At 50.1% G+C, this 15132-nt stretch overlaps 2 protein-coding genes across 3 annotated transcripts in view; one reads left to right on the top strand and one right to left on the bottom strand.

The window, feature by feature from the left end:
- Positions 1-15132, top strand: part of LOC114654528 (alcohol dehydrogenase 1-like) — a 247194-nt gene that overhangs the window by 153149 nt on the left and 78913 nt on the right. The window lies entirely within an intron of this gene.
- plaa (phospholipase A2-activating protein) overlaps positions 6468-15132 on the bottom strand; it is a 43718-nt gene continuing 35053 nt past the window's right edge. The window contains exons 11-14 of the mRNA XM_028805133.2: positions 14908-14979; positions 13411-13527; positions 8437-8604; positions 6468-7205 (exon numbers count right to left, since the gene is read on the bottom strand). Of these exons, the coding sequence (XP_028660966.1) occupies positions 6640-7205; positions 8437-8604; positions 13411-13527; positions 14908-14979 (923 nt within the window). The 3' untranslated portion in view covers positions 6468-6639. The remainder of the gene's footprint in view (positions 7206-8436; positions 8605-13410; positions 13528-14907; positions 14980-15132) is intronic.

Genomic DNA, 15132 nt, shown 5'->3' on the forward strand with positions numbered 1-15132 from the left:
GTTTTGAGTCCATCCTCGTTTTTCAGTGAGGTGCAGCATGGCAGTCAGACAGGGAGGTCACTGGGCAGGACCTTCCTGTCACATGCACAGGGACATATGACTAGCATCTAGGTGTTATGTATATAGTGCCTTTCATATCGATCTAGTCATCAGAGTGAATCTGCACATCACAGAGTGTGGGGACGTGTTGGTCATGTTGGCAGGGAGTACAAACATTACTATTAAACTATTATATACTGCCTTTCATCTTTCTGTGTCTATTATATAGCTCCTTTCATATCCTTCTGTCAAGCTCGCGCTCTTCATTAAATGCAGTTCTCCAGTTTGATACCACCTTGGCTACCATGGCACTGGTGGGCAGTGTCGTGCCACACAATGGTTGGAAGGATGTCCCTGGGGTCGTCTTGTGCCAAATGCCATCTGACTACCCGCCCCCAGTAAAAAGTGGACACATCGCTGTCCCCAGAGAGGGTCAGTGAGCAGTGGCCATTTAGGCAGTGATCTGCATCCCCAGCTTACAGTGGCCCCAGAACGCCATACAGATGGGCCACATGAACGAAGCTCGTCATCGACTGTCAAGGACTTCTCCTCGGACGTCCCCAGCAGCACGAGCGTCTCGTCGGACCCCCCATGCAAGTTCCAGCCTGAGTCACAGAGCGGCATGGCAGGACGACCAGCTGACTCGGTGGGGTCCATCGTCATTTAGCCCAAGTAGTAACGCGAGGACGACATTCAGGATAAATTAGCAGGCGTGGGGGCCACGAATGTCACCTGGCCAAGGAGACAAAGGTCAAGGAGCCGATCAACGTCAACCCCAACCAAGCAGCAGAAATGGAGTAGTCAGCGGGATCTGAGCTGTGGCAACAGCAAGCGGGAGATCCCCCACAAGTCACGAGGACTGGCGTAGGACTGAGGTGACAACCCTGTGCCGCTGTCCCTTCACGAAGGAGCACACAGAAAGAGAATGAACTCCAATAAGAAGATGGCGAGTGCAAAACTGAATCAAGCAAGACTGACAGACACGAGGGTAGGAGCCAATGCAGGAGATGCACGATGTCACCTGCAGTGGCACAACTACACAGCCGCGTGGCATTATGGGGGCAGAGAATTCACGACCAGCGGCAGAGCTTTGGGAGCCACAAGGGAAACAGAATCCATGTGACAGCAGCCAAAGGGGGCTCTACGAGCCGAACCCGAGTCCATGAAGCGTGCCGTGCCCGCTTCACCAACCTCCCATGAAATTCGACATGAAGAAATTGACACATGAAATCAAAAAGCAGGTTTATACGCAAGCTGGCATGGAATAACTCCGGCATGATGCTATCATGGCAGCCACCTTTGTTGACCAAGGCCCCGTGTTGCCAATAAGGGTGGCTGTCATCGAAAACGGCACCGAGGACGAGGTGCACAGCCATCCTGCAGTAGCCCAATACAAGGGTGTGCCCTGCAACCCTCAGCCGATTGACACAAAGATGGCAGAACAAGACAAAGTAAAGAAAACGACATTCAGGCCGCCACGTTTTCAGTCCTCCAACACGTTTAATTGCTCGATTTCAAGATCGTTTGCCACATTTCGTTTCGTTAGGGCTGGTGCCCGTCTTTAAGGTCTCTGCTTCTTTGGCTATGGCAGTCTGTCATCGGCCTGTCACCACAGCGTCCACACGTTAGCAGCACAGCAGGCCACTGCTCATCCCACACCTGGGAGCCGGCCAGCCAATCAGCCGCGACGGGTCAGGTGGGGGCAGGCCAGTTCCCGATTGGCCAACCTTGTTTTTGGCCGCCAGCGTCTCGACGTCGGGCTCCTTCACGCGTGTCACCCCGGCCCTTTAGCTTTGTGCAGAGCCGACGTGCAGAGGGAGCTTCTCCAGGGTCTCGACATTTCCCTTCACTTTTTCCGCGTCGACCTGGAGAGCTCTGGAGATGTTGGCCACGGACGTCGTGATTTCTTTAATTCGCTTCTCAAACGAGTTCAGCCGCAGGACCTGATTGTCGAACTTGGCGGACAAGGACTGAATGGCGTAGAAGATGTCTTCGTTGGAGATCTCGGGGTCGGTGGCACTTGTGTTCTTCTTGGCCCTGGGACTGCTGAGGACCGCCGAGACGGGGTTGGTGCACACGACCTCCTCCTGCAGGCCCAGCCAGCCGGCCTCGTCTTCGTCCAGGAAGGCCGGGTTGGACGCGTAGTTATGGAGGGACAAGGCCTCCTCATCCACGTTGCTTTTTCCACTGAAGGGCACCGGGTAGAGTTTGTCCATCTTGGCTTGCCGTTGCTTGGCTGTCATGAGACGAACTGCTGCAGGCTTCACTGCTGCTCAGTCTGCTGCCGGGGCTCGGGTGGCACATGCTAATTAAATGGTCTGGCCCCGCCCACTGCTGGCTCAACACAATAAGAGTCCCTGAGCCACAGGCCCCACCCACTGCTAGAGCAAGAGAATAAAAGCCACCCAGGCAGCCAGCTTTTGGAGGTTACAGGACCCAATCCCACGTGCCCCCAGGCAGGCCCACCTGTGTTAAGACACGCAGGGGCCGGGGGGCACCAGTCCTTGAAGATGGTGGCAGTTTAAAGGGAGGGGCTGGTGGTGGAGAGTTCAAACCGACTCAGCTCAGACTCTGTGAATGTGTCACCACAGCTTGAGGACCCCCGTGGTCACCTGTAGATGGCACCACCTGCAGATTAGATGCCAAGCTCTCGGCTCTTCTTCTTTGAGTGGTAAAGGGGACACCGGTGTGAAGCCAACATGAGGTCTGACAAAATGAAAAAGATGGCCAGCCCCGAGACCCTCACTCCAAAGTCTTCAGAGATCCTCAGTGAAAAAGAGCAGAACGTCCACGGCCACAGAGGAAGGACCACCAAGGCAGTGGACTGGGCAGTGCAAGGCTGCGGATTCACTTCAGAGTGACAGACGATGACAAATGGAAGGTCACTTCATATAACAGCAGCAGACGTGTCACAGGGACCGGGCAGGGACATTCTGACTGGCAGCATGACGGCACACTCCTGCACTGTCACTAGCGACAGACATGAAAGGCGCTATATGATAGGCTCCTTCATTGTCACATGTGCTAATCATCAAGACGAATAACTGAGCGATAGGAGAGGCGCTATATGACAGGTAGCTGTGAAGTGGCACGTGATAGAGAGAAGAGGCTCCACAGGACACGCGGAGATGATGATGATGATGATGAGGAGGAGGTCTTCATTCTCACATACAGCACACCGACTACAGTGGAATTCTTACTTGCAAGTGCTAATCAATGTGTGACATGTCATCACTCAGGTCATCTCCTTAGTGACAGATATGACAATGGGGACCCGGCTCCTTTCATACGTGCAGAGCAGGATGACACTCCTAGTTGAATGTGTTAACGCCAGCCTCTGGGCACAATCACGAGCTGTGAAAGGCGCTATATAACAGATGCCAAGGTCTTTTCCGTGTTTCTTTGCTCCTGCCCATCGACTGACTCCTCAATGGCCACCACAGAGCACCTGATTTCTGCCTGCGTCACACACGGTGGCTCCCCGGGGATTGCGCTGGACTTCTCTCATCCCGTTTCCTTCAGCCAATCAGCTTCAAGCTCGGCTTCCCAAACCAGGAAGTGCATGACACAGAGACCACCGAGGGCTGAGCTCCACTCTTGAGCCTGTCGCTCTGTTAAGAGTATGAAGTCCAGAGGCCTGCTGTCAAGTTAGCGGCCCCCCCTGCACTCTGTAAGTGGTCAGTGGCCGAGGGCTCGAGATGGCCCGACAGCTCTAATCAGGATGTTCACATTCGAGGTCCTAACATGAAGACGTGGTGACAATGGGCCGACCCAAAGGGTCCAGCTGGGCTCCCAGGAGGTTTGGTGTGCTAAAATAGCGTCAGGCACTTCATCTCCAGCACCATCACATGGACCCCCCCCAGGGCGGTGTACTCGGCCCCCGTCTCTCCACCCTGCTGACGCACGACTGGACGGCTGAGTGGAGCTCAAATGCCGTCATTAGCTTTGGTGACGACGGGTGTGACGAATAGCCAACTGCTGCAGGTGCCACAGCGTGTCTGTCGGTGGGTGACTTCATGAAGGCCCACACTGTCCACACCCCACTGCACGTCAGGGGGTCAAGAGCAGCAAATGTCCTGGTGTGCCCCTGGCAGCTCAATGTCACCTGCATAGCCAAGAAGGCGCAGCCGCGACCCCACGGCCTTCAGCGACTGAACGTGGCAAGCCCACCTCCCCCCATTCTCTGACCAGCAGCGTCTCTGACTGGGAGGTCCAACAATGGAGAGTGCGCAGAGCAGAAAAGACCACTGGGACCACTCTGCCAGCTTTATAGAACACACTGCACCCTCAAAGCTCACACCATTGTGAAGGACCACTGCCACCCTTCACGGTCACTTTGTCCCACTTCCATCTAGCAGAGGGTACTGTAGCATCCAAACCGCTTTGGACAGGTTCTGCGCCGACCTCTGGTTTTCCTCATGTGACTCGCACTTGTCTGATTGGGTGGATGTTGTACCGCAGTGGTCCTGTTGTTCCATGTCACTACATACTGCCACATGGTGTACAGATGGTGACACTACAGTCACTTGACTTGATGAGGTTAGGCTGCCCTTCATTCATTGGCCACCCTGATGCGTCATGTGATCTCAACATTTGAGACCTCCAATCAGAGATCAAAGACTTCATCAGGTGGACCCTGAGCCTCACCTTCACCTTCATGCAGGTCACAGGCAGAAGTGGGATTGGCCAAAGCCGTCTGACGGAAAAGCCAATGAGTAAGCAGAGGTGGGGCTTTGATTCAAAAGTTCAACGAGTTTATAAGACGTGACTTGGGGTTCTGTGAGGACCTTCCAGGACACGTGATGAGGGGATTATGGGACACAAGGCACTTGAGGGTGCTTTATTAAATGGACCTCACCGAGGACCATTGTGATTTCTTATTGGTCAACTTCAGAATGAGGGAGGAGCACAAGCAGAGAGATGCCAGCGTAAAGCCCAAGATGGATCAGTCATCAAGTGGCACAAACTCACACAACAGAACCACCAAGTGCTGAAAAAAATGAAATGAAACCCACGCCGACGTGAACGAGTGTTTGAACTGCAGACGCGTCGGTACTTTTACAGATCAGCGATGCCCACAGTCGGATTACCTGCCAATCGTGAACCTGCACAGGCGAGTTGACCTTCTGCAGGCTGAAGCCCCTCAGACGTGAAGTCTTAATCTTTAGCTGCACTCGTCACGGGGGCCATTTTGTACTGTCGGCCAGTGAGGTAACCGTTACTGGGGGCACATGTGACAATGAAGAGGGGGAGAGGTGGGTCGCTCACGCCAATGTTCTGCAGAAGTGACTTATCCACCTTAATAAAAGGCAACGTGTGTGCCTGTGTCATTCCAACAGATGGCACATCACAAACACCAACACTGCTTTTATGAATCCCATACCAAATGGCACAGGACAGAGACTTGCACGTGGCCTGGTGCCGATTTCAGCCCACCTCAGACGGCTAACACTGCCAGTTTGGCGACCTTTTAGTAAAAACACAGGAGTTCTGCACATTGTCACCATACGACTGGGCATGTGGCTCTTGTGACACAAGATTTTTCATGGACGTTTTGAAACTCTGTTAGCCGTTAGATTTGTTCTCCACAAAAATGTGACATTAAAAACTGTAGTATTCCTTTAAGGGGGCCGATGAGTTCCGAGACATCGGTCCTTAAATCCGTTCATTTAAAACTCCACGTGAGTTGCTTTGAGATGTAAATGTGACACGGCCACCAATGTCACCCTGAAATCTGACTTGTTAAAGACAGTGGGCTCGTCTTTTGTGAATGTGATTGACTTTCAAATTGTCACCTTTGTCATGATTGCATGTCTGGGCGTGGCCTCCTTCTTAGGACGCGCTCTCTTAAGTTTCCGACCGACACACAAATCTTTACCTGAACGTCCGAGGGGACACAGAAGCCTCACCCAAAACAAAGCCAGCCTACAAAAACAGAAGTCCTGCAAAAGAAAAACAGTTTGAGGTGCACACAAAGACCCCGCTGGCGAACACAAAAGGTCCAGCCTGAGGGAGGGCAGCACGTTACCTTGGCGCCTTTCTGCCAGCGTGTGAAGTTTTAAGGCCGTCTCTTGACTTCAGCGCTAATCACCGAGATCATAAAAGCGAATCCTCTCGCTCTCATCTCCATGACATCACTTTGAATTTCTACACTTCAGCCCCTCGCGCCGCTCCTTCAGGACTGGCACTTCCGTAACAAAAGCCGAGGGGCTCACAATCATCATACTCCACCCAGAAAGGGGCTTTTATTAGGTCTCTTCATTGCAGCACAGCAAATGGGATTAGAATACAGTAAGAAGAAGAAAGACGAAAACCCGTAATAAGCGCACCACGCGCCTCCCCTCCTGAGACGTCAGCGCCCGCCGCCCGCTTGCCTGCCCACCTGTACTGCCGCCGTTTCAGGCTTTTTACTCATCATTGCACCAAAAGACACGGACAGATTTTTATTACTGAAGGAGCATTTGGCTTTGAGATAAAACATTATGAAGCATGATTTCCGATTCCTTCATTCTCAATCTGGTCATTCAGGGCTATTTGATAAGAACTAAGTGTCACCGTCTGTGTGTCCGCAGGAAGTGGGGGCAGAAAAACAAACGCAGACTAGAGCTCGTCGAGGAGCAGTCTGCAGCATTCGGCCAGTTTCGCCGGATCCGACACCGACGCGTACTTGGCGATCTGAGACTTCACTCCCAGAGAGTGCGCCAGACCTTTGGCCGTGGCGTCGTTCGTGACAGTTGTGCCCAGGGCCACCAAGAGTCTGAAGACGGCCTCCTTATCCTGCACCGTCTCCAAGAGCATGCTGGTCACCGATAAGCACTGCGCCTTTCCTTCAAGATCCGAGATGGGGTACAAACTGCCAGCAAAATTGAGCACCAGAGTGGCCAGGGCGATGTGGACGTTCTTGTTGCAGACCCCTTTGAGTTCCATGGCCCGTGATATCACCGTCTCCCTTAGAGACATCAGCAAATCCTGTCCCCACTTGGCAGCGAAGCAGTTGCACAGAGTCCTGAGCACCAGCATCTGGTTGGCAGCCTTACCCTGCGGGTTCATCAGGTTGAGCAGATGATTGCAGAACTGCACCCGCATGTCCTCGTGGCAGAGCTGCTCGTTCACAACGGGGTGTCTGATGGCCAGCCGCAGGATGTCCAAAGCGGGGAACACAATGTCTGCACAGGAAACACAGAGAAACGAGGATTAAGGACAAGTGCCATCGGCCTCCTGCCGCAGACCACCCGCACCCCACGACTGCACAGCATTCTCGACTTCCACATTACGATCGAGGGTCTTAATGGAACGCCACTCAGAGTCAGCGGTGGACACTCAAACCAAACCTCTGCTTGTCAAGCTAAATCTGAAGTTAAGAGCACTAGGGGGTCGAGTAAGGGGCAGGCACAGACCCCTCAAGCTAACCACCAGATGGTCAGAGGACGGCTTCCAAAAGGCCCATCACCCTCAGCTCCTCAAACGCAGCCACACTAGCAAATGGATAGCAAAAGAGCATCCACAGTGACGTGACCCAGAAAAAATAAAATAAAACGAGAAACGGAAAACTACTCAAATAACTGCCAGAAACAACGAGCGCGGCCAAACGGTCGTCACCATCACGAGGGGGCTCGACAGGGAAGGGTCTGCAGAATGAAGATGGATTACCGTATATACTCACGTATAAGTCAGGTCCCAAAAAATCGGTCGTAAAATCAGACCCCGACTTATAAAACACAACACTTAATGTTATTTGGACATCTTCTTGCCTCCTCCAACCTCGCACCAGTTTCTCAGACACATTGAATTTTGTTCCAATTTCTTTCACCACTTTGACGACATTTAATTTAAAACCAGTTTCATATGTCCTTCTGATGGTAGATAAGGGATTCTCTCATGATAAAGGTGTATGAGGGTGTGAGATGCACGTCGTAACGGTGCGGGTATTAAATACCGTGTGGTCATGTAGGCACCGTGGTGACCCTCTCAGGTGGGCAATAGCATATCGTAATCTCTTGGACCAATAGCGCAAGTTTTTGACTTATACGAGTGACAATACCAAATACCAGAAACTATAGGGTCAAATCACGTCCTGACTGATCCACAGCAGAACTTCAACACGAGTAGATACGGTAGATAAACGAAACCTTCAATGTACAGGAAAAGAGAACAAAGAAATAAGAACAATTGGACCTTCGCCCGATTTCTTGTGGGCTTATTGAATTGTGTGCAACTCCAGCCGTCAGTCACTCTCTACACGGAGGTGTCCAAGAATGAAACAAATGTCCAGTATGTACTGGTGGCCCCTCACACACACAGTCGCCGTGCACATGTCTCACACGTACAGTAAATGACTAAAGTGAGATTGCACCCATCTGATATCCCCCAGCCCCCACACCCCCCCCAAGTCCGTACCTTCGGGCCAGTAGGTCGTCTTCCAAAGGAGGTCAATCTGCTCTGTGGCCGGCGTCTCTGCATGACTGAGCTCCGTGACGGCTGACAGGAGCTTCTCGAGCTTCTGGATGGCATCGTCCGTTAGCCTCTGATCATCTGAGGCTCCTCTGTTCAGCTCCTTCATTTTTGCTGTTGAGAAGGACAAGCAAAGGTGAGCTGCAGCTGTGTGTTTAAAATGAGATCAGCAAAGCCAAGCAGGCAGCACACAGCCTACTGATGGATGGCAGCAGGTGACCCTCTGTGCCAACGTCCTGCTAGTTTAACAGGATGCACAGGCCAACCATCATAAGCCATTAAAAAGGAGAACACCTCCTCTTCTGTGGGGTACATTTGTATTTATTTCATTATATTTCTCTCTTTTTTTTCATTTATCGACATCCCTACAATTTTTTCTTTAATTTCTTGTAAAGCCCTTTCGTCTGCACATATCGAATGAAATTGTGCTGCTGTGTTGTTCAGAAAATGGCAAATGCACTTGGATAGAGAAAGTCATTTCCTGTTCTTAAAACTCCCAAAATGACGACGCACATAACTTCAACTAGAAAGCTGCAGGAAAATGTGAGCCCAGTGGCCTCATCAAGCAGGAACATCCAGACACCCCAACACTTCCAAGTGCTGTGCATCAGCACCCCCTAGTGTACAACGTCAATCTCACACTTCTCATCCGTGGTCTAAAATGCCGCAGCTCCGCAATTCTCGCAGTTACAAACTCAGGAGAACAACTTGAGATACTCAGGCCTTTGCTCGTGTGGACTTTCAGAGCTGCAAGATGCCAGTAAGAAGCACAACTCAAAACTGCAGAGGTGCTGATGAGCCAAGCCCAAAGATGGCACTCTGCACATCACCAAGTACATTGAAGCAAGGCAGACCACCGGGCCACTCTGCTGAAAGGCTCTCTACAGACGCCCCAAAGCCCCCTCTGCTGTGAGCTGGGCTGCTGGCAGGACTCAAACAAGAGTCCATGAACCCAGACCCTCCTGGCAGCAACGCCAAGTCAGTTTCTGGTGATTAAGGCTGGCTGGCTGGCCTGTCACATCATCGTCACCACACACTGACAGTGGACACTGCTCTAGACAAATTGTCACATCGGCCTTGCCTTCAAGAGAAGGTCCTCTCGGGTCAACTCCCCAGTCTGTCTGCCAGTGACGTGACCAGACTCTGAAGGCCCCCCATGTGAAATGACAAAAATGACCACCATCAATAAGATATGTCAAGCTCTGTAAAGGGCCGACAGTTAAAATGAAGTTTTACTGTGTTGTGGGAGTGAGAACACCACAAACCTTTGAATTCAATTAGGGACGCACATTAATAATAAATCCTGGCAGTCACAACGGGTACCCCAGTGCCACTGGCCTGCCTGTCAAGCCTATAGATATGCCAGTGGAGGTACAGTTGGCACGTGCCAACTCATTTTACAAACAAATTCTCCTGAACTAACCATCAACCTCACTCTTGATGTCTGCATTCACAAGTTTGAGCGCCACAAATATAAAACCTATGGACTCCGTTCACTTTTGAATTACAGATGCAGGAGCAATGACGGCCATCCCAAGAGAACCGACAAGTCAGGGCGGAGGTTTACAGGAAGGGACGTCAGCCTCTGTAGCTGATGTGTGTTACCTGGATTGACAATCTGCTTCCAATATCTGAGTTTTAAGGCACCTTGCCATGTGTTGTCATCCAGTCCTTCCATGAGGACACAAGGGTACCCAGCTCAGTAGGATGCCAGTGTGGCTCTTATGGCACACTTTATCAAGCCGGGCGCGCACTCACGCTCACACTTAAGATCTTCATTTATCTGATCCACATTTGGGTCTCAGACTGCAGGACTACCTACACTTTGTCTATCATGTCTGAGGACTACATCCACAGAGTTGGTGTAATTCTCTTTGGTGTTGAATTAAAACATCTGCAGACACCATTGGGTGGCTGCTGTCAGGTCAATAAAGACATTCGACTGACCGCCAGCCTACAGAAGCCATTGTGCGGAGATCAGCTATTAACAGGCTCCCAACTGACGGGTGTAAGCCATCTCGAATCCTTCATTAGTGACACCTCAACCTGGATACCAAGACAACTAAGGCTCAAGAAGAGCCGCCTTCACCCTATGTAGACCCTCGTTACGCATGTGGGAAAACAGCATAGCTTAGCACATGACCAGCATGGCAGCATAGAATACAAGCAGCAGCAAACTTGGGAAGCACTAAACTGTTTTCATCTGCTCTGCCATCAATGGACCTCAGCATTTCACATCACCAAAACTGAGATCCCCTCGTGTTCTGGTACCCCACCACGTGAACAACTGCCTCCAATTCTGCTTATCCCTAGAGGCAGCTGCACTTTGTCCAGCTTTGATTTCAATAATAAAGACGGGCAGAGGTACCCTTAAGTTCACCCGTCTTTTTTGTTAGGGTGGAGATCCTGGATGAAGATCACATAACATTTTACATGCCACTCCTTCTGAAGTGTTTTGGGGGGGGGGTCACAATTTTTTCACACAATTATGCATTATGTTGATTTTTATCATTTTAAAAATGAATGTACAACATGGAATGATTAAACCTCTTCAACAAAGTCCTCAAGTGGTCATGTTAACGAGAGCGGTAGCATGTCCTCTGTGCGACACGTGAGAATGTACTCGTCGTATACAGATCGTGCAGTCGACACTTCTGCGGTGTAGCGGGTCCACAGCTCACGTCAAAAATGCCACGTTTTAAATAAATAATCGACGGACTCGCGGCTTAGAGAGGGGGTGCGGTATGTGTGGCCGAAGCAGTTCCCTGGTGATGCGGATGGTCCTCACTTAAGTGCACAGGTGAGGAGTCGTCCACATCCGTAATTGGTGCCGGGAGCTGCTAATTGCCACATCTGATCCACATCCTCGTAATAAATAGAAGTGCGAGGCGGCTAGGGGTGGAAGAAAAAAAGGAAAACATGAACGGAGGTTAGAAGAAGAGAAGCAGGCAGGAGAAAGCCAGTGTGTGAGTGAGCGAAGTGCCCTAGCGGGGTGTTTGGCCGACACCTAGGGCAGTTGGGAGTGGTCGCTCCTGCCGAGCGTGTAGTTGAGGAGCAGAAGTGACCGGAAGAAGGATGGCTCACCGCGGAAGACAGCGGGAACGCAAGTCTCAGTCTGAGGAGATCAGAACCGAAGCCAGGGATCGGGAAGCCTCCAGACCAGCAGGCAGAGCAGGTCAGCAGCAGCTGGGATGACTCGCCTGGTGCATTGGCTGGATGGGAGAAGCAGGGGAGTCGCCAGTCACCAGTAGAAGAAAGGCGCCGGGCTAATTTGTTTTTAAACAAAGCCATTGTTTTAACCTCGGTTGAAAAAGGATTTTTCTATTTATTGGATTTTAACCTTCACCAGTTCACTTGTTTTACTGGATTATTTATTTAAAGATGTTTGTGCTGCACTGCACTATTTATTTGAACACTTTGATTGTTGTTGTTTTAATAAAAGCACTTTTGCACTTTTTACACCCTCCCCTTGCTTTGTTGTGCCTCACTGTAGCTCATCGGTGAAGCTGAATGGGGGCATGGAGTGAACCCGTATCGTCACAACTTCCCAACGCACTTCTCACCTTCAACAATAGGAGCCCAGCTAGATTGTAAGACCTGCTTGGCAGTGGCAGGATGAGGAGAATCAGAGGATGGAGAGATTCTGTCGTCTGATTAGATGGCATAGCAGAATGCCCAGGAGGTGGTGGGCCGAGGTCTCCAGGACTGTGTCCATGCCTGACTTGGTCTTTGACTTTCTCATATCCTCCGGAGGTTCATTTTCCTCTCCTCTGCCGTCAAGTGGTCCGCAGTTGATATCTGGACAGATATGTCTGGGCCCCAATTGTGTTACTCACTTTCAAACCACTTTGTGTTCCTGTGCGTCGTCACGTCTGTGTAGTAACTATGTAAAGTTTGAAGTTGCACTTCACCTGTAAGCTTGTCACAGTATTCCGAGCCTGCGCTCAGTGAAGGGCGCTATACAAAATTAAACCAAACTAAGGTGAGAACACTCAGGCCATCAAGCTCCTTTGGGCAGCTAATAGCCAAGTTGTCTCATGCCGACATTTTTAAAGGCATCGGGGTGTCTCTGCTTTAAGTACACGATTCAGAATCTGGCGCCTCTGTTTGAAAGGTTTCTATCTTGAATGACGTCGTCCATTGATGTTCTTGAGAACAGAAGGTCAGGCTCCCCAAAGCCCCCTCACCGGCTGTTTAGAGTTGGCCGTGGTCTGCTCACCATCTATAGCTGCTTTTTGAAGCAGAGCTGCATACGGACAGAGCACAGCTGCTGATCAGTGTTTCTATATTTTATTTATGTTAAATACTTTAGTCGTTAACAACGAGAGTCTTTTCAAATGTGCCTTCTTATTTGTCTGCTTTGTGGGCACCGTTATCTTGTTTTTTGTCACTGTTGAAGTCACTGCACACTGCTGCCACCATGTGATCAGTCTTTGCTGTGACATTTTACGTCTGTGTCTCATTTTATTTATGGCTTCTTTTTGTTTCATGAGTTAGTGAAAGGCATTGTGTATTAGACATTTAAACACTTGACCCACAGTTCTTGAATTGCATTGTACAGATTGTCATTTTCCAGAAAAAAAAAAAAAAAGATGGTCAATGTTTGGACATCACAAGCCCCAAAACCCTTTCCATGGTTTGTTTCTTGTAGGCCACTGGCAGCCAGTCTCCATTCATGATTACCACGACTCTTCCTGCCTGTACTATAGCACCTCGCCCTTGGCAAATGCAGCTGAGTACAGGCAAGTGTCGGACATGTTTCTGAAAATAGAGGCTCACCTGGCTGGCACAGTTTGCTAGTGACAAAGACACACAAAGCACCCACTAAAAGGGCTTCTTTGGGTTTTTGCCTTTTAAACCCACATGACTTTTACACACTGTCCATCCGATTAATAAATGCACAATTCTGAAGCCACATACCCAGAATCTGAGTGGTATTTGCCTGGTCAAACGTGACGGCATCTGTCTTTGGGAAGTAAATATTCTTGGACTGCGTTGATGTTGAGTGATGAGCATTTGAGAAGTACGCACTGCTACCTAAATAAGAAAACAAGAGTTAGGGCAAGGCGACAAGACAAGCCTCTCTGAGCGCACGCGCACACACATGAATCTCCAATACTGTAATCGATAACATGGATGGCTGTCCAAGTCACAGTGGGTCCCAGCAGTCCTTCTCAGGTGGGCCACTTCTACAGGAGCAGAGTCAAGGTGCTGAAGACCCCCCTGATAGTATGCTCCACCCTATTCTTAACAACAGCTGGCAGGCCAAGCAGCTGGGACAGGAGAGAAGCTCAGCCCCATGATATCAAAGATGAAATACACTCAGTAGTATCGAGTGCCAATGAGGGCTGGAACCCTGAAAGGACAACAGCCTGCCCATCAGTCGAGTAAAGCCCTTGGTGTACCAAATCACTGAAGCTCCTGGTCATTTACAGATTGTACCTCAGAGTTAATTAAATGTATCGAGTGACCTCCTGAAATGAAATGGCAAATGAAAATGACAACCCTGCAAAATGGACAACAGAGGCCTACTGTTCAGATTGTCAAGGGGAGGTTTCTTTAAAGTAATCAAGGGATTTAAATTAAACCAATCACACGGGAACAAAACATCTCTTCTGAATACCTCCCAGTCTCTGTAATAGACATCACCACCTCACTGTTTCTTTAACTAAATCACATAAGCTAAAATGGTCGACGTCACCCTTTTAGTTTCGGCCAGCTTCTTCTCCAGAGGGCTACAGTGGTAGCGGTTCAGACCCTGTGTCTCCAACTTCAGCGGGATGGATTCCCTGCACCATGTCCTGGGCCCTGCTCCGTAATTCCCATAACAGAAGCCCACTTTGTTTGCCCAAACCACTAAGTGGCTCCGTCTGACCTAGAGGAGCAGGAGCTGCACCCAGAGGTCCCCTTCACAGAACGTGAGCGCAGGACTCGTCACTGGGACGTTCGTATATCCCTTTGAGCACCGTTATGCCCATTTACTGCTTCCCCACTCATCTGCACTTTGGTCCCTCTAAGCAGCTACCCAATTGGAGAAGGCTGCTGAGCTGTCTGTTGTGATTGGATCACCTGGATTTGTGGAAGGGGCTCCTGTCAGAACAGTGCAGGGCCTGCAGAGTCAGGTTCAGATGGTTTGGCTCTGGTGCTCTATGTTGTTTTTAAGTCCGCTGTCCTGGTGGTGATGCCTGTTTAATTCAATTTAATGAGTGCCGTAGGCCTTTAACAGGCCGTGACGGCTCATTGCCCCATTCTGCAGCTCTCTGTCCGAGGGCTTTTCTCCCGCTTCACCACCACAATCCAGTACATAAACATTGTTCAGCAGGATGCACTCTGACGGCAGGCCAGCTCCTTAAACCTCATTATGGTCCACAAGTCTTGAGACGTGTAGCAACATAAATAAAATTCAGAATAATTCACCTGTAAACGGGTCAGAGGCTCTTGTGGAGGCTGCTTCACTTGAATCAGATCCAGGAATATAACGGCCAGCACCTATGGACAATAAAATCAGTTTACAGACAAGAAAACAATGCAGTTCATCTGTCTTGACCAAGATATTCATAAACAAAGTACTTCACAATGAAGAGGACATACTTGCGTTCTAACGACATCACTGCCGTTCCTTAATAAACATCCCAATTAAGA

This window comes from Erpetoichthys calabaricus, chromosome 7 (genome assembly GCF_900747795.2).
Source record: "Erpetoichthys calabaricus chromosome 7, fErpCal1.3, whole genome shotgun sequence".
Lineage (NCBI taxonomy): Eukaryota > Metazoa > Chordata > Cladistia > Polypteriformes > Polypteridae > Erpetoichthys > Erpetoichthys calabaricus.